Below are 26,766 nucleotides of genomic sequence, written 5' to 3' on the forward strand. Positions count from 1 at the left end.
GCAAAGCTACCATGCCTGATAGCTAAAGAACTTTTTGGCAAAGAACACAAAAAATTATAGCATTACAAATGACTAATAAATGCAAAGAGGCAATCAGCCTCAGTAATCTACGAAACAGAAGATGGGTTTGACTTACAGTAGCACAGCATCGTTTAATAACAATGGGGGCAAAGAGAGTATTTAATAGTTCAGCCTTTCTGGTATATAATCTGCATCAAATGCTAAAAATGTTCCTAACATTTTCAACTCCAAGTATAACCACTGTTAAAGTGAGTCTTTCTCTCTTTGGGTATTTAAAAAAAATAAATAAATAAAAAGGTATACAAATTTTTGGTTTTACAAATTGAGATTCTATTTACATGAATTGGGAATCAGGCACATAGTAGGTAACTAATTGCTAGACACAGAACCAAAACACATTAAAACTAGTCAGAGTTTAATTATAGCAAAGTGAAAATGAAAGTTTAACTTTAATAGTTAAATTATGGTCCAACTCTCAGGAGAAATATTATAAAGATATTAATCATTAAAGCTAGAAGAGGTTAAGCCAGGTGACAGAACAAAATTAAGTGTGCAGCTTTGAAGAGAAAGGCAAAGTGATTGCTTAAAGTAATTTATATCCAGCTGGGGATATGGCTCAAGTGATAGAACACTTGCCTAGTACATAAACAGCCTTAAGTCAATCTCCAGCACTTCTCCCCAACCCACCCCAAAAAAGAGTTAAGATAAATTTTGTTTCAATGTATACTCTTAATATATTTATGAGGTATAAGAAGGATCCTAGCTAGGCAGTGGTGGCACAAGCCTTTAATCCCAGCACTTGATAGGCAGAGGCAGGCGGATCTCTGTGAGTTCGAGGCCAGCCTGGTCTACAGAGTGAGTTCCAGGAAAGGTGCAAAACTACACAGAGAAACCCTGTCTCAAAACAAAACAAACAAACAAACAAACAAACAAAAAGGATCCTAAAAAATGCACGCAAATAGAATCCCAACTTGTAGGAATAAAACTTTATACACATCAGTTTCCAGTACCCATGTTAGATGGCTCACAACTGTGTACACTCCAGTTCTAGAACATCTGATACCTCTGGCTTCCATGGACATGCAAATACTCACACAAGCAGGCATTCGCGTGTGTGAATACCTAAGGGAAAAAATTTATCTCTGGCCATGGTTATAAACAGAATAAACAGAATAAAAATTTTTCCTGTCCTTCTATTTGTTTTCTATATTCTCTATAAAAGTCATAGGCATTTTTCAAAATCCAAGTGAACAAAAGGGAGGCATAGATACTTACTGTGCGGTTCCTGATGAACAGAAAAACCTTCTGTGTCTGCTGAGGCCCACTGATGATGTCTGGGAAACAGGCTGCTTCCTGAGAGGTCATCCGGTCATGGGGAAGACGGCTTTGAAAAGCTGCACCCTCCACACCTAGCAAAGGAAGCAGAGGACCACTAGAACAGTGCAAGTGGGCACAGACTAGTGTTGATGAAACCTCAAAGGCCTCTTCTGCCCAAGGAGGCTATGTAAAGCTTTGCTTAATTCATAGACTGATACTGCCTTAAAAGTGTTTTTGTTTGTTTGTGGTTTGGATTTTGCCTGAAAGGTTAAAATTTCAGGTACTATTTCAAGCTTAACATCTCAAAGTTTAAAGTTTATTAATGAATTATTTTATAACAAGCCATTTAGAATATTTTCATTCATCAAATAGGTAACGCTAAATTATATTCTAATTAAAATGAGCACCATAGATAGCATACAATAAAATTTAAAGAAAAAAAAATTAAAGTACACTAACAGAGGCCAGGAGTAAAGAATATAGTCATAAGGCTTCATTTGAAATCACAGCATGGAATGGAAAGTTGAAGGTTGAAAACTCAAAAACAGAAAAATACACAATCTCATCAAGAGCAGGATATTATCAGTCCTTATTATCTAGTGTTGGCAAGTAGGCAGAAAACTGAGCAGACTATAATGGTTAAGTCAGAAAGTCAAGAATCGACTTTTTCTGTCAGCAACATTAGAAATACTTCACTCTATACAAGTGAAATGCTGCTACATATACTGTTATGACAAAGTATAAAGTGAGTTATTCTGAGATTATTTTAATTGGCTTTTAAATATTTTATAAGCTAGTGGGTAAACTCATCTTTGTAAGGGGTTCTTGGAAAGCCAGGCACACCCTGGGGTTACAACCCCAACACCTTAAAAACACTAGCACAGCATCTGAACAGCCAAATAGGCCTAGGTGCAGCTCAGGAGCAGTACATGTGCTTAGCTAGCCCTAGGTCCAATCCCCAGCAAACCTCTACTCCAGAAACAGGCAAGGGACAAGAAATGGTACAATTTTAGAGTTTCTGAATTCAATATCATAAAGTATTATAGTAAGTAACAAAGTAAGACAAAAGTACCTATATTCAATATTTAAGGTCATAAAACAAGAAGTTGGAAGCAAGGATAATAGGGATTAGTAAAGACTAGAATTAAGAACACAATAGGTACAAATTTAACTTGAAGACTGTAGCTACTCTAAGGGATCTGTTTCCATAATGACATACAAATGACAATCACTACTTAAAGAGACTAATAGTTAACAAAAAGGCCAAGTAAGACTACCCAGTGCTGACAGAGGCCACACATTAAATATTGGTAGATTTTAAGAGCAAAAACCATACGTTGCACATTTCTAAATAAAAATCAACAATCCTGTTTAACTAACTCCAACCCCAAATCAAAGACTGTCAGAACAATTCAATATTCCTCAAGGGATGAAATAAGAACTGCACTGCTGCAGGTAGCACATGACATCATGGGGGGGGGGGGTGGAGGAGGTACGAGCAGGGGCCGAGATTTTCTAAAATTATACAGCTTTGATGTCCCTACCCCCTAGCCCAAAACCAAAACAACCCAACAAAAAACAAAAGCCAAACCCCAAAATAACTTAAATCTTTCTAATGAAAAGTTATCTACTCATTACAATTTAGTACTTAAACCAAATACTTACTAGGCTACTCCTGTATAGTTCATGTGTACACTATAAACATGAAAATGAATGATCTCTCTTAAATCCTCATTAAACTCCATTTCTCAGCTGACCACGGCAGTGTGTGTCATAATGCCAGTACTCCAGGGGCTAAGGCAAGAGGATCATAGATTTAAGTCCAACCTGGGCTATAGCAAAACCCCACCACATACCCAAACAAAACCCTCTTCTGACCTGCCAAAACTCATTTTCTTTCTTAGCTATACTGTATTATATTCTGTATACTTAAAAGTGATCAATTACTTAACACTTCTACAACAGATTATTTTTCAATGACAGCAGGAAAAACTATATGGAAAAAAATCCCCCAAAATTTCATATGACATTTGGTTCAAGATGCAAATGTTCTTAGGGAAAACAAAATAAAACAAATCCTCATACACTTGGCTAACTTTGGGCATCTGAGGAGTATGTAAACAATTAAGAGAAGTTATTTACTTGACATGGCAATTTCAAAGTACTTCTCTAATCAGAAATCAAAAACATTATACAAATGCAATTATAGAAACTAAAAAAGGTGGTATTAACATATCAGGAAGAATACTGCTCTACAGCTCTATCTTCTTTCTATCTCTATCTCTCTATCTCTCTATCTCTCTATCTATCTCTCTATCTATCTCTCTATCTATCTCTCTATCTATCTATCTATCTATCTATCTATCTATCTATCTATCTATCTATCTATCTATCTCAAGTTGACTGCTCAAGAGCACCGGCCCAGCATGGGCATGTGCAGGCCTGGCACTCTCCTCAGTACTGCCAACAAGACAAATCAAAACTCTCACAACTCACATCAGTCTCCTTTACAGGAAACCTGCCGACTTGAATAATGTCTCTTGTTTGTTTAAGAAACCAATAGTACGTAGAATTCAGAAGTAATTAGCACTCGGCTCTGGAATATTTTTCACTGCTGTGTTCGGGTGTGCTTAATACAATCTATGATTCTAGAAATTCAGAAAGTTACAAAGATGCTGTCTACATTTTTAAAAAGCCCCAGTCAGCCTCACTTCAGTCCTGTCTCCCCGCCTCACACAGTTAAGTTCTAGGACGGCCTTCCTTCCAGACTGCAATCACCCCGAACTATAATGCCCTTTCTGATCATCTGACGCTGCCTCTGGAAACACACAAAATCTTCTTTTTTAAAGGAACCACCTAGATTTTACAGGGTGAGTCAACTAGAAAAAAAGGAAGCAGGGAGGTAGGACTCTTAAGTATTTTATGCCACAAAATTATTTTGCCCTGATTTTTATGAGATGCAAAAGGCATTTTGACTAGTAACAGAGAAGCTAGAGAAAGGAGGCCTCCATGTATGTTTGCCTCTGATTACTTTTTAAATAAAAGAGATCAATTAACTAGAGTCCAAGCTGAAAGTGAAAACAAAAGCCTGATGGGATCTACATAAAAAGTCTTTTCTTAAAATCAGCAGGTGTATCAAGTCCTACACCAGTTTTAAAACCGCAAGAGTGAAGAAGACAGGAGGAAGAAAGCAAAGTCCTGAGTTCTCCTACTTCCACGGTTTGTCTTTAGGGTAAGTGTACCGCCATCAAGCTACAGAACAGTTTCTACTCTAAGAAGCAAAGTCACTGGGTTCTTCACAGCTGCTGGTTTACTGCTGGCCAACTCATAAAGCTTCTTTGAGTTTCTTTCAGGCTCTAACTCATAAACAGGGGATACACAACACTACTGTTTAAAGGCAGGAAGCTAGACAAGAGGACCTCAAGCTCCCTTCTAGCTCTAAGATTTTGAAGATACACATCAACATGGATTTTAAGAAACCAAGATACAATCCTGACCACAAGAAACCCTCAAGGGTTACCTGACTTCATTTGGAGAAGAATGCTGACCACTTAGGCATGTTTTAAATTCTGATTATGTCAGCCGGGTGGCGGCAGTGGTGCTGGTGGTGGCACACGCCTTTAACCCCAGCACTCAGGAGGCAGAGGCAGGTGAATTTCTTTGAGTTCGAGGCCGACCTGGTCTACAGAGTGAGTTCCAGGACAGCTGCCAAAAGCTACACAGAGAAACCCTGTCTCGAAACACAAAACAAAATTCTGATTATGTCACATGTGTATGCTTCTGAACATGGCAAGAGATAACCTAACAAAGGGTCGGAGGATTCACAACATTCACCACCCTCCTGGCAATACTCAGGTCCTTGGCTCTACAGTTCCACGTGACAGTTTGCTGTTATATCAGCAATACATTATCTGTTTCTTTAACCAAAGAGGAACGTTTCATAAGACAAATAAAAAACTTAACAAAACTTGGTTTCCTTGAGATTAAGACTCTGGAGGCTGTCCGATCAAGTTTCAAGAAAGATCTCCTGATCACTCAGTAAAGGCATTCTCTTTGAAAGAGAAAGATAATCCTCTGAGGTAAGCAGGTCCTTGGGTCAGTAATGGAAAGATCTCCATTTTCAACAATCCAAACCCCCTTGACTACTAATTACCAACTGCTGTATCTCCAAGGAACTACCTCTGATCCAAAATAAAACACAAATATGTCCTGAGCCTGCCAGACATGAACTGCAACAGACAAATAATCTTAAAATTATACTTAATAAAAGTAGACAGCCTTCAATAGTAATATGTAAACCAGCTTTGGACCCTGGCACACAGAGACACACACACACAGACACACACACCCTTCAAAGACAAAAAGGATGAAACACAAACATGTTGCTTCAGATTCTTGGAACAAACTTAACTGTTCCAAATGATGACCCTATAAATCCTTTACGTTTTCCTAGAAGTAAAAATCCATAGTTTTGTCTTAGAAGAGAAAGCCCTTTGTATATACTTTTTTAAAGGGCGATTTTTACCCTAGAAACAAAATAATTCAACTATAAAGAGACTGCATACTATTAGTTGGGAAAAATACCTAATATCAACAATCATATCTATATAAGATGTCACCTACAGTCTAGTCCTAGATACCTCAGCTTTAAGACTTGAGTCCACGGCTTCTTGTCTGTGTCTAGTGCTACATTTCTCTCTAAAGGTCCCATGATTCCCGAGAAAAGTACCCGCCATCTCCTCAAAATCATGAAGAAGAATGGAGGGCTGAGATCGGCCTGAGGACTTCAACAGTCTGCTTGCCTTTGTTCTGGCTACACTCTCTACTTACACTACTCTGCCCTGTGGGTTACACTACCCCTGCGCTTCTGGCTACAATGAGAATACCATAGCCAAAAACACTTGCAAGCATCAATCACTCCCTGACTTGGCGGCTCTTGCTAAAGTGGCAAGCATCTAATGCCACCCTCACCTGATGCTTGGCCGTCTCCATACCCTCCAGAACTGTCGTCTTGAAGTCCTCCTGCTTGCCCTGTGGAAGGAAAGAGGAGAACTCAGGGACCTTACTCCATAAATTAAGATAATATCTGGACATAAAGGCCTAATAGTTGGCGACTCAAGAATTTACCACCAACTAGTAAACCGGTATCAGAGAGCTCCTTCTGGAATTAAGGCCCAGGGTATTACATCATCTTTCAAATTCTGGTCAGGAAATTTCAACTTCACATGCTGATTCTTGTTGAAAGGCAGTAGAATAAAGTACATAGTATTTTAATTCCTAAATTCTTGCTGCCAGTCTTGGTGAGTAAGTCTGGATGGGATGGGAGATGGAGTCCAATGTCTTTTAACTAACTGTTGCTAGACTGACATGGGCTACAGGACCTGAAACTGCAACAATTCAGCATCAAAGTCTTAGTTTTCTATCTAAAAAAACAACAAGCAAATGACCGACAATCTTAGTAAAAATCCTGTCCTCATCAAAACAGGTGATGTAACTAAAAAATTCAGCACCAACAGTAGTTTTGTTTACCATACGCGGTAGATAGGACTGGACAAAATATACCAGTGTGCTTCCTCAGTAAAGACACCATGTAGTCAGAGGCCAAGCTGCAGGCAGACAGACACACACGCTTGTGGGAGGATGGAGGGACTCAGGCAACAGCCTTGGGGAACTTCTACCTTAAGCTAGATACTAAGCCTTGCTTTAAAAAAAAAAAAATTCTCCTCAGTGTTCTACTGTGTAGAACTTCAAGAATCAAAGCTTTGAATTCAATCAGAAAATATCATTAACAGACTGTCTTCTCCAATCTATCACCAAGACAGACACCATGATCTTGAGCTTCCAAGGCCCTGGTACACTGCAGGAAGATCACAGTGTGGCCTTTGAAAGTAATCTCCCAGTGATCTGAACTTAGACAAGCTGCATTAGACAGTTTATTTTAAACTATACCCATACAACAGCAGAGTCCAGCACTGAGTTTGAACAATTACAGCCCTTATAAAAATGTTCTAGGTTTATGAAACACAAGCAGTGATTTTGACAACAAAATGTGCTGACACTGTTTTAATTAAAGATTATTTTCCTACGCTTGTCTAAAAGACCCACTAGGTTCTAGAAGGCTCTTCTGCTTAGACAATATGTATTTGTTGTTTAGAGCCCCTAAGGAACATAAGCATGATGAGAAAATCCAAATACTAAACCTAATATGCAAACTATTCCTGAGAACACAGGCCCTACAATTTAAATCAGAAATGTTTACTCTTGACATGATCTTTTATTCCCTAAAAGTGTTGTGGGTTTAAAAAAAAAAAATGCTGGGCGGTGGAGAACACACCTTTTATTCCAGCACTTGAGAGGCAGAGGTAGTCGGATCTCTGTGAGTTCAAGGCCAGCCTGATCTACAGAGTGAGTTCCAGGGCAGTCAGGGCTACACAGAGAAACCTGAACTCAACCCCTCCCCGCAAAAAAAGTTGTCATTGTTGGTTTAATTCCCAACAGAACCAAAGTAGATTAGAACATTAAATCATACTTAGAAAAAGAGAGAAAAGGCTCATAACAGTAAACAAACAGTTTAAGAATAACATTTTAAGGCAGGCAGTGGTGGTGCACACCTTTGATCCCAGCACCCAAGAGGCGGAGAGGGGTGGATCTCCTGGTTTGAGGACAGCCTGGTCTACATAGTGAGTTCCAGGACAGCCAGAGCTATACAGAGAAACCCTGTTTCAAAATACCAAAAGAAAAAAAAAAGAAAAAGAGAGAGAAAGAAGAGTTGAACATTAGCTGTTCTCTCTCAAATGATGTTCCTAACTTGGCAAAAATGAAGGTTTCTTATTGTAAAGACATTTCATACTAAAAACAAACAAACAAAACTAACAGAAAAGCAAAAGCACTTTCAAATGGCCATTGAGCCTCAATTATTCCACCCTTCCTGTTTCTATCATTTCCTTTTCTCCAACTACATGCCATACTACAAGCAAATTTGTTTAAACTACAAGCAGTTCATCTCTTGTTTTTCTATTGTCAATGGTACTCAACAAAAAAGATTTCTTAATCATGATTACTGTGCTAAAAAGCCTAACGAAAGAACAAGGTAAGGCAGTCTTTCTTGCTTCTGCTTTTAAAATTACATTTTAAAAATTCTTATAAAGACACTGATTGAGCCAGGAATACTAGTGCATGCCTACAACCCCCAACTGCTTGGAAGGCTGAAGTGGGAAGATGCCAAGTTCAAGTCCAGTCTGGTCTACAAAGAAAATTCTGTTCTTTTTTTTGGTTTTTGGTTTTGTTTTTGTTTTTGTTTTGTTTTGTTTTGTTTTTTGGTTTTTCGAGACAGGGTTTCTCTGTGTAGCTTTGCGCCTTTCCTGGAACTCACTTGGCAGCCCAGGCTGGCCTCAAATTCACAGAGATCCGCCTGGCTCTGCCTCCCGAATGCTGGGATTAAAGGCGGAAAATTCTGTTCTTAAAAAGATACTGTTAACTGATAAGAATATATAGGAGAAATATGGAAGCTATCAAAATCCTGGAAATATTTTTAAAAGCTCTTTCATAATATGAAACAACTTCAAATACAAGGTATTACTTAAAGAATTAAGAGGATGAATGCAAAAGGTAATATACAGCATAAGAACTGATGGAAAACAGCTGGGCAGTCTTTAATCCCAGCACTCAGGAGGCAGCAGAGGCAGGTAGATCTCTGAGTTCAAGGCCAGCCTGGTCTATACAGTGAGTTCCAGGACAGCCAAGTCAACACTGAGAAACCCTGTCTAAACAAAACAAAAACAAACAAACAAATAGAACTGATGGAAAACAAAACTAAAACATGCTTAATAAGATTTAGAAAGATGCCGGGCAGTGGTGGCGCATGCCTTTAATCCCAGCACTTGGGAGGCAGAGGCAGGTAGATCTTTGTGAGTTCGAGGCCAGCCTGGGCTACAGAGCAAGATCCAGGAAAGGTGCAAAGCTACACAGAGAAACCCTGTCTCGAAAAACGAACAAAACAAAACAAAGATTTAGAAAGATTTAGCTCTTGGCCTAAAAGTCTAATTTGTTTAGAAGTGAAAGGATGTGGTTATTTTCTAACCACAATATATTTGTGGTATATTTACCCACTTCTCAAAGGAGCTGAGAAGAATTTTCTTTGCTTTCTTTATTTTTTTTAAGACAAGATCTCATGTACCCTTTGCTAGCATGTAGCTGAAGACTGAATTTCTGACCTAAACGCTGCTCCCTTCCAAGAGCTTGGATTCTACTTGCATCACTACTAAATGAAAAGCTACAATCATCACCTGAAATACATGCCTAGCCCCACAGTGTTTTGTTTGTTCGTTTGTTTTGCAGTGCTGGGACCTGAATGTATGGCCTCACACATGCTAGGCACTGTTATATCCCCACCCCAGATGTCTTTTTATTTTTTAAGACAAGCTCTCATGTATTCTAGGCTGGCCTTGAACTGATCTTTAGCAAAAACAAACAAACAGACAAACAAAAACACCACAGTAGAATAAACTGTATTTTAGCCAGGTGGTGGCAGCGCACACCTTTGATCCCAGCACATGGGAGGCAGAGGTAGGCAGGTCTCAGTGAGTATGAGGCCAGCCTAGTCTATAAATCGAGTTCCAGGACAGCCAGGATTGTTATACAGAGAAACCCTGTCTCAAGGAAAGAAAAAAAACAAACTGTATTTTAATTATACTGATCTAACCACTTTGTAACATGTCTTGGAGGAAGAGTGACCTAGAGAAAGGAAATGCAATCAAATTTCAACAAAATAATTTATATGTGAAGTAAAATAACTTGCAACAAATAAGTGGACAAGACTTAAATAAAAAAAGGCTGTGCACAGGAGGACATAAAAAGGATAAAGGACTTTAAAGATTATTCCCTTTTAATTCAGGAGAATGGTAATGCAATAGATAAAATGTAAAGAGATAAAGCTGAAACAAATATTCTAAAGATGGCTGAAAATTAAAGAACAGAACATAGAAGGAACAATGAATCTAAAGATTTTAAAACTACATGGAGGTAGAAAGAGGCTCAGCAAGTTTGAGCTAAATAAATGTGATTGATCTTAGGAGAGTAATCAAAGCCATAACTTCAAAAGCAAACCAGTTAAGAGAGACAATAACCAAACAAAAGGGTAAAAATTAAGAAAGTGGACCAGAAAGACAGCTTAGTGAGTAAAGGCACTTGCTGCCGCATGTGATGACCTCCATTTGAGCTAAGGGACCCACATGGTGGATTGACCTGTTCTGTGTTATATAGGTACATGCACATAAAATAAATAAAAATGTAAAAAAAAAAAATTGAGTATGATTATCACTACTTTGTATTAACTTTCTGCTATCTCCATTTTAAGAAATGACTTTTAAAACACCGTTCAAAAGTTGGGCATGGTGGTGATGCCTTCAATCCCAACAGAGGCAGGCTGAATTCCAGGCCAGCCTGGTCTACATAGTGAGTTCCAGGTCAGCCAGGGCTACATAGAAAGGCCCTGTCTTAAAACACACACACACACACACACACACACACACACACACACACACACACAAAAAAAAAAACCCAAGCAAATAAACAACAAAACAAAAACCGGACAACGAAAACAAGCGCAAACAAAAAAACATTCAAGAGGCTAAAGATAAGGGCTCCCACATTACGTGACTCACAATTGTCTGTAACTCCAGTTACAGGCGATCTGATACCCTCTTCTGGCCTTCAGGCAACCAAATATACATGTGTATACAGAAAGAGAGAGAGACACACACTCATACATATAAATAAAAAATAGTAAAAATAATCTAAAGCATCATTAAATAAATAAACTCAATACAGTTCTTTCCTAATACCTATTTGACCCAATTTTGTGCAGAATAAATGATCTATGCTTGTTAGAATAAATGCAAAACAAAGTAAACTAGGTTCACAGAGGTAGCCAAAAATAACCAGAATCTTCAAGCACACTAGAGGCCTTTTAACACTGTTAATGATGGTAGTATTTGAGTAACAATATCAATAAAATCCATGGGCTTTAATGGAATAGCAATCCCAAAGTTACACCATCATTGAAAAAGTGAGCTAAAACAAGCAACTTTCACAATGTCTAGAACTAAGAAGGGGTTCTGCTGAAAACAGGATCTGCCTGGAACTTCATGATGCCAGAAGGACGACAAGTCAGAAGCTGCAGGGACCATGGAGACAAAGTAAGAAGTCCATCCACAGAAAGCTGCTGAGGAAAGCAAACCTTCCAGAAACCAACAGAAAGACTGTTTTCATACACTATTTACCCACATTCCACAGGAGGGATTTTCCTGTTCCCTATTTTTGTGCAAAGTCTTGATTCATAGTATAGGTTTTCAAAATGTTCCAAAGAAAATGTATAAGATCCTGTTATATTGCCTAGCTACAAGCTTCAGGTGTGTCTGAGCAGTAAAAAACAAAGCCTACTTTTCTTATTTACCTGTTTTAAAATGGACAATATCAAACTTTATTCTGGCCACTATTAAAAATACCACTGTAACATTTCATACTAGATGCTTTCTATTCTACTTCATAGTTGCACATATTTGACAATGAAGTACTAAAAATGACTTTCCAGTTTCTAAAAAAAATATATGAAGGCTATAAGCTGACCTCATTTTTTATCGATTTGTCCTGGTCATAGTTCAACTATATATTTAATACAACATGTTCATATATAATAGTAGAGTTTACATTTTCCCAATGGATTCTTCACAGAAAACCCCATTTGGCAAATGAGGAAAATCCTCAGACAAATTACCCCATTGTTTTATTACCATGTGATCAGACCAAATAAATGATGGTAGCAAAGAGAAGTCAAAGTCATAACAATAAAGTTGCTCAGCTAAAACTATTAGCTAAAATTATTATTTTGAAAAATCAAAACGAAACAAACAAGTAAATGAACCCATTCATTAAGAAAGTAGGGCAATCTCTCTAAGGCTAAACATAGGATTCAATAGTTCTTCTTACGAGTCAAAAGCAATTAACAGTTCAAAATCAAGAATCTAAAACTACTTCACAAAAAAAACTAACATCAGTTCTTTGTGTTTAATATAAAATTTCTAAAATCCAATCTGGGGCAGAAACATTAATTTGCAAACAATTTCTAAAAGACCTATGGAACAGTCAGGAAGTTGTGGTGCATGCCTTTAATCCCAGAACTTGGGAGGTGGATACAGGTGGATCTCTGTGAGTTCGAGGCCAGCCTGGTCTACAGAACAAGTTCCAGGACAGCCAAGGCTACACAGAGAAACCCTGCCACGAAAAACAAAAAACAAAACCCCAAAATCTATGACACAATATGATGACTACAGTAAATAACAATAAAGCTGTGTAGTCTTGAAAAATACCAAGAGTAGGTGCTAGGTAGTCTCCTAAAAATGATCTCATCAAGGTAATATATATATTACCTCGATAGATGCTAACACTCTACAAATACACAAAATATTACTTCAAAAGATTATACACATATCTGATAGAAATAATTTCATACAATTTTATCTACCACTTTAGAAAATAAAATGAACTCCTGGATTCTCACTACACCTTTCCTTCAATACTTTTATTGTGCCGCTCGCTTCACTCCTACAGCCAAGCCGGCTGCTAGGATCTGCAGTCCTTTGGACTGAATACTGTGGTGGAGGATCTAGTCTTATTTTTGAATTCTTAGACTCCAGAACCACACCTGCAACAAAGGACCACAATTGTACAATTAGTTGTGTGATGAATAAAGTGAATAAAGAACTACTGCATTTGGAGGAATCTTATTTTGTGAGAGAATTTCTCTATTTTACCTTTTTGTTTTGTTTTGGTTTTTTAAGACAAGGTTTCTCTGTGTAGCCCTGGCTGTCCTGGAACTGGCTTTGTGGACCAGGTTGGCCTCAGACTCAGAGATTCACTGAAGGTCATGGCAGAGCAGAAGGAACCCTTATTTCGAGCCCCTTAAATGCTTTTGTTTGTTTTGTTTTTGAAACAGGGTGTTTCTATGTAGCCCTGGTTGTCCTGAACTCACTATATAGATCATGCTGGCGTGGAATTCAAAGAGATCCACCTGCCTCTTCCTCTGAATTCTGTGATTAAAGGCATGGACCACCTTCCAGCTTCATTTTACTTTTCAAAAGTTCCACCTCTGTATTACATACCAATCCTGTACTCCCTACACTTTAAGCTTCCAAATCTCTCTAGGGTTTTTTTGTTTTTTTAAAGACAGGGTCTTTCCACATAGTTCTGGCTGTCCTGGAACTCACTATCATAGACCAGGTAGGTCTACACCAGGTCATCACATCAGGCTTGCACAGATAGCAAGGAAATTTATCCAATGAGCCATCTCACTGGCCTCTGTTTTCTCTCTCTCTCTCTTTTTTTTTTTTTTTTTTTGGTTTTTCAAGACAGGGTTTCTCTGTGTAGCTTTGTAGCTTTGCGCCTTTCCTGGAACTCACTTTGTAGACCAGGCTGGCCTCGAACTCACAGAGATCCACCTGCCTCTGCCTCCCGAGTGCTGGGATTAAAGGCGAGTACCACCACTGCCCCGACTTCTCTTTTTCTTTTAAAGTAAAGAAAACCAGCTGAGTATGATAATGTATGCCTATAATTCCAGCCCTTGGGAGTACAGGCAGGAGGATCATGAGTTCAACCTTGGCCTCAACACAGTGAAACCAAAATGAGCTTGGGCTATATGAGGTCCTGTTACAAACCAAGCTCTTCTCCAGGGCCAGAGAGATGGCTCACTGGGTAAAGGCATTTGTTGCCAAGCCAAACAATCTGAGTTCAATCCCTAGCCCTACATGGTAGAAGGTAAGAACTAGCTTCCACAAATTGTCCTCAAACCCCCCCACCTCCAAAACCCACAATACAAAAGATTCCACCATTTAGATTTTTGTTACACCGAATAATCAATTAATCAAATATTTATCCATTTTTGTCACATATTTTCATTATAATAGAATTTCTGATCCAATGTCACTGAAACAAATTAAATTCTTCTACTCCTCTCTTTTCTATACTTATTTTTTGGATTACTTAGTATTTTTACTAATCCCGGTTGGGTATAGTTTTTAATTTATTTTTTGGGTGTATGTGCATATGTGCATCATCCTCAACTGTTCTCTTCCTTTCTTCCTCCTCTTTTTGGGGTGGGGGTGGTTGGGTGAGTTTCATCACTTTTCAGCCCTGGCTAGCCTTGAATTCACTGAGATCCACATGGCTCTACCTTCCAGAGTGCTGGGATTAAAGGTATCTATCACTATGCCAGCAGTCTTCACCTTATTTTGTGTCTCACTGAACCTAGAACTTGCTGATTCATCTGGACTGCTGGCAAGCCCCAGGAATCCTGTCTTTGCTTCTCCAGTGCTGGGATTACAGACATAAACCGCTGCACCTGGGTTGTCTGGGACCTGAACTCGGGTCCTCATGCTTCCAAGGCAAGCATTTTACTGACTGAACCATCTCCCTAACTCCTGGATATCCTTTTATGTACGTTTTGTTTTAGAGGGTTTTTTTTGTTTTAGTTTGTTGTTGTTTTGGGGGGGGAAAGGGTTGGCAGTTCTGGGGAGCAAACCCAGAGCCTTATGTTATGCTAGGCAAATGCTCTACCACTGAACTACACTTTCCAATCCAAAGTGAATTAAGATACTTTTAAGCCAACAGTTTATTCCAAGGGTCCCCAAATTACTTAAAGCACACAAAAATTTTGTTATACCAATTATAGCATAAATGAATTTTGCTAATTTAACAGCTTCCCCCAAAACACAAATTCCCCAAGTACAAAAGAACTGCTTCTACTGCAAAGAGACCTTCACCTGGCTTAAAAAAAGAATGTAAATAAGATAGAATATTCTTTCCATACTTAACAGATAGATTATAACTGCCAATCCACTAACCATCTAATAAAACTAATTTGAGAACTGAGCAGTTGTTTAAGCAGAGCCTCTGTGAAAACAGCTCACACACATTAACTTGAAGAAGCCTTGGAAAAGCATCTAAAGGCCCATTTTCAATGTGCTTTTGCTTATTATTTTGAAGTATGTTTTCATAAATGTCTCAAACTATGCACAATAAAGCTACTTATATTCGATTATCAAAACAGAATATTATGTTCCTAAAGCAGAGTACTCTACTGAAAATATAAAATCAGCATAGTAAGGCAGTGGAATGGGACAAGTGAGACTTTTGTACACAAAGGCTTAGTAGCAGCAGAGCAGCTAACAAGGTAAAGCCTGAACAACACCAAGGGATGATCTGAAGTACATGAGACAAGCTGAGGCAAGCTCCAAATAAAGTGCATTTCTACTAGATCAACCCAGGGGCAGGTGAAGGTCAACTGAATGAGATTTCTATTACAGAAGCTCCACTGTTAACCAATACATACGATCCAAAGGCAGTTTGTTTCCAATCACAAAAACAAAGTTTAATCTTCACAGAAAAGATACTGGGAAATGAAACACAACTATCAGTTGTTAAACCAAATATAAACAACATGAAAAACAAAATAATATAAGGTTTAAATACAAACAACAGTTAATATTTAAAAATCTGAAAGCTGGACGGTGGTGGCACATGCCTTTCGTCCCAGCACTTGGGAGGTGAGTTAGGTGGATCTCAGTGAGTTCGAAGTCAGCTTGGCCTACAAAGCAAGTTCCTGGACAGTAAGGACTGCTACACAGAGAAACTCTGCCTAAAAAAAAAAAAAAAAATCTGTATTTACCCATAGGCTCTTAACAGGAAGGACTACAATGCCACAGTGCAATGTCAAAAAATTGGGAGGGGGGCAATGTTTATGTCCAAATGGAGAACTTCCTCCCAATAAATTAAATTTAATCAAACAACATGAAACAAATAAAATATCTCTTATTTTCACTTTTAAAAATTAACTATGGGGGCTGGATGAAGTATCACTTAGCATGAGAAAGGCATCCCATTACAAATCAACTCTCCTAAAACTTTTCTCTCTCCAATGTTCCTCTCAATGCTTTTAGTTCCCTCTACAGACTGACTTCTCTACAACAAATAACTCAGTACTACCCTCGTACTCTAAAGGACCTCAGTGAGAGACTGAGGAAATGCTAGTGAATAACTTGTAGAACACAGTTCTGGCTAGGGGAGGCCCTGGCTTAGATCCCAGTTCTGCAAAAACAAAGTAACTTGGATACTACCTCCAACCAGACTACCAGTCAAGCCAGGCTCCAATCTGCTTTCCGGCTTCCTTATCCAATTCTCATCTAAAGGAACTTCTCCAATTATATCATTTGATCAATCTTTGGAACACCTTGGGTTTCTATAAATAACAAAGCCTTCCCCCTCAAATGAACACTTTAGAAAGCAAAGCAAAATTGGGTAAACAAATTTAAAAGTAGGTAAGAATAAAATTAAGCAAGCAACACTTAAAAGATTAAAACATAACTTCTAGTTATTTTCTTAACTTAAAACCTACCTTTCTCAAAAATACTAAGACACCTTCTTTATACTAAAGCACTGGATTACTGCAACATAATGGAGTAAAGACAGTGCCTCCAATCCCAAATCCCTTCAAAACACATTTGTAGGACCGGGGCCTGCTATGTATGTAATAAAACTCATACAAAAACACATAAAAACCAAGACTTAGTTTACATTTTTAAAGGACAGAGAAAGTATATATCAAGTTGGTACGTAAGATAAATCTTATCTACTGGGACCACAGAATACCACACCAAAAAACAACCTCTGACATATCAGATCATCACTGTACAATACTTAAGAACTCTTAAATTGAGAATCTGTAGCCTCATGAGCTATAGCAAGCATTTCAACAGCAAGTGCCTAGCAAAGACAGAGGAAAAAGATAAGTGCTTGGGATGGTCTTTCTATACGCTGTGAATACGTGTTGCTACCATTGGTTAACAAAGAAGCTGTTTTGGTCCATGGTAAGGCAGGATAAAAGCCAGGAGTGAAATCCAAGAGAGAGACAGGGAGAAGAGGGCAGAGTCAGAGCAGACGCTAGCCCTCCATCCCAGGAGCAACATGTCAGCAGACCAGTAATGTCATGGCCGTGGCAAAACACAGATTAATAGAAATGAGTTAATTTAAGATGAAAGAGCTAGCTAGCAAGAATCCTGAGCCATAGGCCAAACAACTTGTAATTAATATAAGCCTCTGTGTTTATTTTATAAGCTACTATGGGCCAGGCGGGACACAGGAAAACTTCCGGCTATAGATAAGAATCAAAAAGACTATATTAGGAGGCATGAAAAGAAGACAGGGAGATACAGATTAAACAAAGAAAGCTAAATACAAGATTTGGGAAGGGCAGGAAAAAAATGCAACAATGAGAAGGTGTTGCTGAGGTACAGAGAAGGCTCTGCTACCTCAAGAGGCATGTGCAAATGTAAGGCACCAGACAAGAAGCCTTCCAATAAGGAGCTGCCTGACGAATTATTTTAAGAAAGTCGTAGGAAAACCCCTGGAAACTGGGATGAAATGAATTTAGAATTTAATCTTTCTCTTTTTTAGAAAGTATTTTTATAATGTTTTATTTCAATTATACATTATTTTTAAGAGCTTTAGTCAGAATTTAAGTTCTAAACCTAAATTTACATTAACAATTGACTTCTAATACTCTCAAGTGGAGTACCAGCATTAATAGTAGGCTTTAGAAAAATACTTCAGTTCTAGTCATTTAAAATGACACCAAAGAGGAGAAACATCCAAGATAAAAAAATAAAAAGATGCCATGTCCAAAGCTAAAAGTTGTCAGAATGAGTTTTAATCTGGTTAACTCTAAAAGAAATACAAAGAGAGCAGATGTGACCCAAAATAAGCCTCCTATTTTAAGGGTACAGGAGTAAAAGAACTGGTGAAGTATGGGCAGCTAACAGAAATTTAAAAAGTCATTTCAAGGAGAGGAACGCTATAATTTTCCAAAGTCAAAATGAGCTAATGAAATGTTATTCAGGGCAAAAAACACAAAATATTAATTAAGACTCTTGTTTTATACTGTCTCTCCAAAACAAGCCATAACTGGTTAGGATATCCTCAGAAAGCTAGGGCTCAAGGCGGACAACAGATCTGAGTTCTTTAAAGGCTATCTGAAGCTTGTAACGATATATATCCCAATCATCTTTTCACGGGCTAAGGAAGCTTAAGTGCAATCAGTGTCTCTTCATGGCCTTTTCTCTTAGGTGTGTGTGTGAGTGTGCATAAAGATGCCAGAGTTCAACAGTGCCAGGCTTCCTCAGTCCCTCTCCATCTTATTTTCTAAGACAGTCTCACTGATCCTGGAGCTGGCGGATTCAGCTAGGCTGGCTGGCCAACACACCTCAACGCCATCATGTCTCTGCCTCTTCACACCGCTATTACAGGCGTGCTATCATACTCAACTTTTATGCAGGTGTTGGGGATTGACCTCAGGTCCTCGGACTTGCACAGCAAGTCTTAACTGACTGAACATCTCCCCAGCCCCACAGTCTTTTCTTATACCATTCCTCTGACTAGAAAGCTCAATAATAAAAATTACAAAATCTTAGGCCTGGTCCTTTTAGCTTCAGAATTTTTTATATATGTTCATCAGGAAAAAAAGTTTTTACTAACAAGTATGTATAAATAAAAACAAAAACAACAACACTAAAAAACCAAAACCAAAACTGTGAAGTCAACTTGTTGCCGACAGGACTGACTCTGTGGACTTGACATTCTGTGTTTTCTCTAACCATTTATTTTCTTCTAATTCTAGCCAACATACACTACTATTATCTATCACCATCCTTCATTTTCTTCATATATGCACAAAAAAGTTATCAGCAGCACTATGTATACATGTACCCATACATACATGTATACGCACACACATAAAAAGACACACAGCAAAGAGCCCCAGAATCAGAATATAAGCCAAAGATGAAGACATAAATAACACCGCAAGATAGGAACAAACAATTGATTCTCATTTCTAAGATAAAACAAACCATGGTTGGTCACTACAACTCACCAGATGGCTCTTCTGGTTCACTTTCATTTTCTTCCTCAGGTGGGGCTTGAGGAGGTGGTGGGGGAAGCTTCTTTTCCTTCTCTGCTTTGGCATTTCTCTCTTCTTCTGAATAATACTCATCTTCTGAGAGGTTGGCCAAGCTTTCATCCATTTCTCTGTATTCTACCTATGTGGAGATTATACCAGAAAAAACTAAATACAATGAGAATTTCAATCAGGGACTCTATTTGGAACCATTAAGGGAAATTAATTAATTTCAAACTTCACAAGGATCTAGCCAACTTAGTTATTAAAGACAGAAGGCCTCAAGGAAGAATATAGTGTCAGTTTAGGTTTACTCCAATCTGTAACTTACATCATAATGCTGGTCACATATCTCTAACTCAAGCTCTCTTTCAAGTTTTTTTCAGTGTGTATATTATCATGCTCACACACTAAAGTTTCAATTAAAATAGCCCTCATCCAAAAATACAGTTAACTAGTGCACAAGATATGATGATATATGCCTATAATTCTAGCACCCAGGTTCTTGAACCCAGGTTCAAGGCTAACCAACAATTTCATGGGCAGCCTACATCAAAATATCCTGTCTTAGAATATTAAAGACTGATGATGTAGCTCAGGCATTAGTATCTCCCCCCCCCACTTTTGCTATTATTTGTCTCTTTAAATTGACAAATAAATACTGAGGAAGGACAGATGGCCCAGCCTAGTTTGTCAGGTCTACTGCCAGAGCCTGGCGTTGACCCTGCCATCTTCAGTAACACCTTTACAAAACTTCAACCTAATTTTGATTATGTAATTTCATGCTATTTTAAAAGAGGCAATCCCACATTAGACAAATCTCCAAGCAACAAAACTGCTATATTGTCTGTATACATCTCAAAACTCTTAAAGCAAAGCCTGTATAAACTGGCCTCAGCTTCTTTTTTAAAAAATTCTGTGTGGTGTATGTACTCCTGCACATTCTAAGCCCAAAGGAGAAAAATGGATGTCCTGTTCTATTACTCTCCGCTTTCTTCCCTTTAGACAGGGTCTCTCACTGAACCTGGAACTTGTCTAGCAGTCAATAAGCCTTGGAGAGCCTCCTGTTTCCACTTCCCCCACAACGCTGGCCACACTCATCAGCTTACCTTTTATTCTTTAAACGGATAATCATCCACTGAAGCTATGATTTACACTAGTTCCCAAGTCTGGCTATGAATGGGTAAAATTTCTGACCTCTTTGCTGCTACTTTTTTTGCATTTTATTTTTTGCTATGGCCGTTTTAACATCCGAGTGTTTCTGTGCACCACATGCATACAGTGTCCACATAGACCAGAAGAGAGCATTGGATCCCCTGGATCAGATGGTTGTGAGTCACCATGTGGGTACTGGGAATCAAACCCAGGTCCTCTGGAAGAACAGCCAGGGCTCTTAACCACTGAGCCATCTCTAGCCCCACATCCTTGCTTCTTATTGTCCCCAAAATGAACATATCTCATGTTTCTTTTGAAAGTTTAAGAAGTGATCACAGGCTGGGAAGATGACTCCTGGGACAAATGCACAAACAGTAAACAGAAATGAAGACCACAGTCCCCAGCACCCACATAAAAGGCTGTCAGGAGTGGCAGCCCACATGTAATCCTAGTGCTCAGGAGACACAGGGATCCTTGGAGTAAGATAGACAAGCCAAACCACAAAAGTTTGGGGTTCAGTCAGAGACTCTGCCTCAGTGGAAAGTGATTAAGAAAAACACTCTATATACCAACCTCCACATGCACGCAAACATAAGTGCACACACACACTCGCTACACATATGCACGTACAAAAGAAAAAAAAGCTAATCGAGAAGGAAAAACAAGAATTAAGCCCAAGAGAATTACAAAGACAATGGCTTAGTAACATTCAGAAAAAGGAGAATCTTGGAGGCTTGCAGTCATCTGGACAAATCAGTGAGCTCCAGGCTCAAAGAAAGAGAAAGATCCTAGATTAAAAATAATTCAGAGAGGAGCTGGAGAGATGGCTCAGAGGTTAAGAGCATTGGCTGCTCTTCCAGAGGTCCTGAGTTCAATTCCCAGCAACCACATGGTGGCTCACAACCATCTATAATGAGATCTGGTGCCCTCTTCTGGCACGTAGGCGTACATGCAGGCAGAATACTATATACATAATAAATAAATAAATCTTAAAAAATAATAATAATTCAGAGAAATGACTGAGGACAACTGATCAGCCTCTACCTCTATACAAACATAAACATAAATACATACCATGCACCCGCACGCACAAACATGAACACGTAAGCACAGGCTCATGTACATATACACACACACACACACACACACACACACACACACACACACCCTCGAGAAATTTCTTTTCTTTTTTTTTTTTCTTTTGGTTTTTCGGGATTAAAGGCGTGCGCCACCATTGCCTGGTGAGAATTTTTTTTTAAAGAATGTAATAAAGTAGTTCTACAATTCCTATGAAAACAACATGATCTTAAAAAAGAACAAAGCTGAAGAGTTCACAGAGTTCACACATCTTGATTTCAAAAATCTTTTTCAAAGCCACAATAACCAGAACAGTGTGTTAGTGACATATGGATAGAAAACTACATCAAGGGACAAAATGATGGATCAGAAAGACATTCCTTAGGTGTAACACTGGGAGCAGTGGAACAAGGCGAAAACATAAATTGGACCTCATCAAAGTTTAAAACTTTTGAAACTAAAAAATAAATAAATAAATAAATAAATAAATAAACAAACAAATAAATCTTGCTATAAAACAATTTAAAAACCCATTTAAAAAAAAACGAGCCAAGAATGTGACTAGGTAGAGCTGGGGATATAACTCAGTTAGTAGAGTGCCTACCTAGCACACAGCATGCCCTGGGTTTGAGCCCCAGTGCCAAATAAAACTGGGTATAAGTGACACATACCAGTAACCACAGCACTGTACTAAAGACGGAGGCAGGTGGATCAGAAACTCAAGGTCATCCTCAACTACATACTGAGTTTAAGACCAGCTTAAACTGTCCTTTAAAAAAAAAAAAAATGAGCTGGGCAATGGTGGCTCACGCCTTAAATCCCAGCACTCAGGAGGCAGAGCCAGGCAGATCTCTGTGAGTTCGAGGCCAGCCTGGTCTACAGAGGACAGGGACCAAAACTACACAGAGAAACCCTGTTGTAGCAGGAATCTTAAAAGGTCTTATTAATGAAAACAAACCCGGAGCCAGGTATTGGGGTGAACACTGAAAGATCAGAGAAACAGAACAGGCCACAGCCAGCCTCGCCTCATCAATTCCTCAGCTGATCTTGTTTCCTCAAACTGGAAGCCTCTGTGTCCTCATCCAAATAGATCTCAGCTGAACTGCTGCTAAAAGCCTAAAAGCTTAACAAGACTCTAGTTCCTGGCTTTCATGCCTTATATACCTTTCTGCTTCCTGCCATCACTTCCTGGGATTAAAGGCATGATATGATCACCACGCCTGGCTGTTTCCAGTGTGGCTTTGAACTCACAGAGATCTACATGGATCTCTGCCTTCGGAATGCTAGGATTAAAGGTCTGTGTGCCACCATTTTCTGGCCTCTATGTCTATCTAGCGGCTGTTCTGTTCTCTGACCCCAGATAAGTTTATTAAAGTGGACAATATATTGGGGGACATAATATCACCACACCCTGTCTTGAAAAACAAAAACAACAAAAAAGATATCTCACATACAAAAGGCAAAGGGGTGGAGGTAGCACATGCCTTTAATCCCAGCACTTGGGAGACAGAAGAGGCAGATCTCTGAGTTTGAGGCCAGTCTAATCTACAGCGTGAGTTCCAGGACCGCCAGGACTACACAAAGAAACCTATCTTGAAAAACAAAAACAAAAAAAGCCGACCCCAACCATGTTCAACATCATTAGCCATTAAGGAAATGCATATCAAAGTACAATGAGATACCATTTCAGATCCACAAAGATGGCTATAGTAAGACAAACAATGCTAAATACAAAGATATGGAGAAAATGAACGCACACACATTGCCGACAAAAAGGTGAAACTGTAGCTGCTACTTTAGAAAAACATTTGGTACCATTTCCTCATCAAAGAAAAGCAGAATTGGGGCTGGAGAGATGGCTCAGAGGTTAAGAGCACTGACTGCTCTTCCAGAGGTCCCGAGTTCAATTCCCAGCACCCACACGATGGCTCACAACCATCTGTAATGAGATCTGGCACTCTCTTCTATATACATAATAAATAAATCTAAAAAAAATTAAAAAAAAAAAAAGAAAAGAAAAGCAGAATTCACACGTGACTCAGCAATTATAATCCCAGGTACTACAAGACTTGAAAACTTATGCTTACATGTTGTATATCACAGCTAAATTATACATAACAACAAAAAAGTAGAGATCCCCCCCAAATGTCCACCAAATGGATAAATGACAAACCCGTACTAATGGCAAAAATACAGAGCCACATATCCTGAGACGCCATACGGAATGTTCAGAATAAGCAACTCCATAGAGTCAGAAAGTAGACTAATAGCTGCCAGGGGTTGGAGGTGGGGAAACAGTGAAAATGTTCTACATTGACTGTGGTGCTGATTTATCTTATGAATACATATTTAAAAAACAACATTGGCACCTGAATGATCTCAAATCTGTTTCTGGCCACACTTTCAACTGAATTGATAAAACAGAACCCTACTGGGCTCTGCCTTGTTTCATTTCTAAGGGTTGAAGTCATCAACCTCTGTGCTTTTTAATGCCTCTAAAATAAAACAAAAACCCACACAAAAACAACAAAAAATAATGCAGGCTGATTGAAATATGTTCAGATTATCTGGGTACTGGGCGGGAGTGGGGTTGGGAGGGGTGTTTCCACTTATGTCTTTTGCCTTCACCACATGCACTTTTTCTTTGGAAGTTAAAAACAGGATTCTAGTTTTGGGGATTTTAAAAGCATGTTGGCTAGGTTTCCTTATGGCATTTTCATACATAATTGGTTTTGGTTGACCCTCCTTATCCCCTGCCTCTCCTCCATCTGGACTGAAACCATTCCAGCCCCAGTACTCCATCTTTCTAATACGTGTTCTGATGAAAGCCCACAGAAAAAAGCCTTCCCTCCAAATTCATTTTACTGGACAGAGAGCATGAGATCTCTCAAGCAGGTAGTTGAAGCTGAGGGCTCTCTGGTAAAACACTCCTCTCAAGATGCTCTTCATCCCACCAATTTAGAAAAACCATACACAGCAGCCTGGCACAAGGATGTCCACCTGTCATCCTGGATACTCTGGAAGCCTAGGTGGATGTGTTCATTCCAGAGTTCGAGATGAAACTGCGCAACATAACAAGATGTCAGATCAAAACCAAAATAAGCCCAGGCCTAATAAGGCAGGCCTAGAATCTCAGTCACTTGAGAGGTTGACACAGGAGGATCACAAGTTCAAGCCCTATCTAGGCCACAAAATAAACTCAGGGCTAATCTGGGCTTCAATAGCTTCAATAAATAAAAAGGGTAGAAAACCTGTCTAGCACATACAGTTCCTGAGCACAGCAGGAGAAAATGTGTATAAGGAAAGGGCACCTAAGCCGAACAACTTTAACACTTGTACTGATGTATTTATTTTGCAGTGCTGTGGGCACAAACCCTGGACCTGGGTCATGCTAGGCAAGTGTTGTGCTATCGAGCTACAACCCTAGACTACTTCATGTATTCAACATATACTCGCATGTACTTCCAGTTTTCCCTATCGGATTAAGAACTCTCCAGAAGCAGGGCAATGGTGGCACACGCCTTTAATCTCAGCACTCGGGAGGCAGAGGCAGGCAGATCTCTAAGTTCGAGGCCAGCCTGGTCTACAGAGTGAGATCCAGGACAGGCTCCTAAGCTACATACACAGAGAAACCTTTGTCTCGAAAAAACAAACAAATAAACATCTCTCCAGAAAACGCCAAAGTCTGTGCAGTAAAGCCACACCAGTGTGCTTGGCAATGTCACTGCCCCAGGTGGTTCTTTGTTTTGAATGACACCTTGTCAAAACACCAAACTTTTACATTGTAAACCTCAGTGTACTTATTCTTAAAATGAAGCTAACAATACCCGCTCGGTGGTGTTTGGCAAAACGAAAACGTTGGCCGCGTGCCAAATGCACCATCTGGCACACAGAGGTGTGAGACTGAGGTTATCTGTTTATCAAATCTTAATATTTGCATTTGCACCGTGACCAACTGGTATGTGCATTCTTCATCCTGCTTCCTTCCACATCTGTAGAGTCTACCCGAGGCTGGAGACAGCGTCTGCCGCCAAGCCTGACAACCGCGGTTCGATTCCTGAGCATGGTGGAAAAACAAAACCGACTCGGGGGAATTGTCCTATGATCTCCACTAGCACACAGACAATACATAATATTAAAAAAAAAAATCTACGCCAAAAGATCCCTGTGAGAGAAAAATAATTTAAAAACCTGGCGTAGAGCAAGACCTTTTAAAAACAAAAGAAAAAAAAAAAACCCTTCCTTTTCGTGTTCCTTGACTCTCGAGCATCACCTCCTGCTCCCCCACGCACCCAGATCAAAAGCAGCCCGATGTCCGTACACACCAGCCACCCAGGTGGACCCACGCGTCGGGAAGCCATCTTCCCCCGTCAGAAGACCACGGTCACACCCTCCCGTGCCCGACACCCCGGGTCCCCGCACAAAGGCCGGGCCTCCCCTCCCCCGCCACCCTCACTCCCAGGGACCAGCGGCTGGGCCTGGCCTCACCTTCGCCCGCTTGCGCCTGCTGGTCCGTCGGCCCTCCGGGGTCTCGGCGATCCCCGTCTCCATGGGCGTCGCGGAGCCGGGCCCGGCCGTGGGCCCCGCCTGAGGCCCGGCGGACCCGGGAGGCTCGGCCAGGCCCCCGGGAGGCGAGGCCCGCGGAGGCTCCTTCTTTCGCGGGGTGCGCTCGCCCGCCGGCCCCGTGGCGACGTCGGTGGGGCCCGCCAGGCCCGCGGTTGGCGCGGCCACCTCAGAGCCGTTCTCGGCGCCGCCCGCCGCCCCGGGCCCGGCCTCCGTCCCAGCCGCCGCCGCCGCCGCTGCTGCCGCCGCCGCCGCCGCCGCCTTCTTCCCAGACAACATCTCGGGCCGCCTGGCCGCCGCGGGCCGCAGGGGCCGCTCGGTCTGCCGCTCCGTGGGTCCGCAGCGGCCTAGCCCCTCCGCACCGCACCTCGCACGGTCTGTGAGAAGCACGACACCTCGGCGTGCGCACGCGCCCTGCGCGCTCCCGCCGCGTCGGGACAAAAAGCCGCAGCTGTCCCCGGCAGGTCCTCCTCGCAGCCATAGAGCGGCGTCCTGGAGGCTAGAGCGGAACCGGAGCGCCGAGCGCGAGGCCGACGTAGAGCGCCCCCTGCGGTAGGGAGTCGACTAAGACCATTCATTCTTACTGCAGGACAAGAGTTGAATTATGGAGCTCTGGCTTTCAGAGAGGGGAA

General features: G+C 40.3%; 1 protein-coding gene across 2 annotated transcripts in view; it reads right to left on the minus strand.

The window, feature by feature from the left end:
- Kdm1a (lysine demethylase 1A) overlaps window positions 1-26,556 on the minus strand; it is a 52,700-nt gene extending 26,144 nt beyond the window's left edge. Inside the window, exons 1-4 of one of the 2 annotated variants that reach the window (XM_059255210.1) lie at window positions 26,060-26,556; window positions 19,316-19,481; window positions 6,310-6,369; window positions 1,297-1,430 (exon numbers count right to left, since the gene is read on the minus strand). In XM_059255210.1, the coding sequence (XP_059111193.1) occupies window positions 1,297-1,430; window positions 6,310-6,369; window positions 19,316-19,481; window positions 26,060-26,413 (714 nt within the window). In that variant the 5' untranslated portion in view covers window positions 26,414-26,556. The remainder of the gene's footprint in view (window positions 1-1,296; window positions 1,431-6,309; window positions 6,370-19,315; window positions 19,482-26,059) is intronic. The other variant, XM_059255212.1, reaches the window with a different exon arrangement.
- Between the last annotated feature and the right edge of the window lie 210 nt (window positions 26,557-26,766).

This window comes from Peromyscus eremicus, chromosome 2 (genome assembly GCF_949786415.1).
Source record: "Peromyscus eremicus chromosome 2, PerEre_H2_v1, whole genome shotgun sequence".
NCBI lineage: Eukaryota > Metazoa > Chordata > Mammalia > Rodentia > Cricetidae > Peromyscus > Peromyscus eremicus.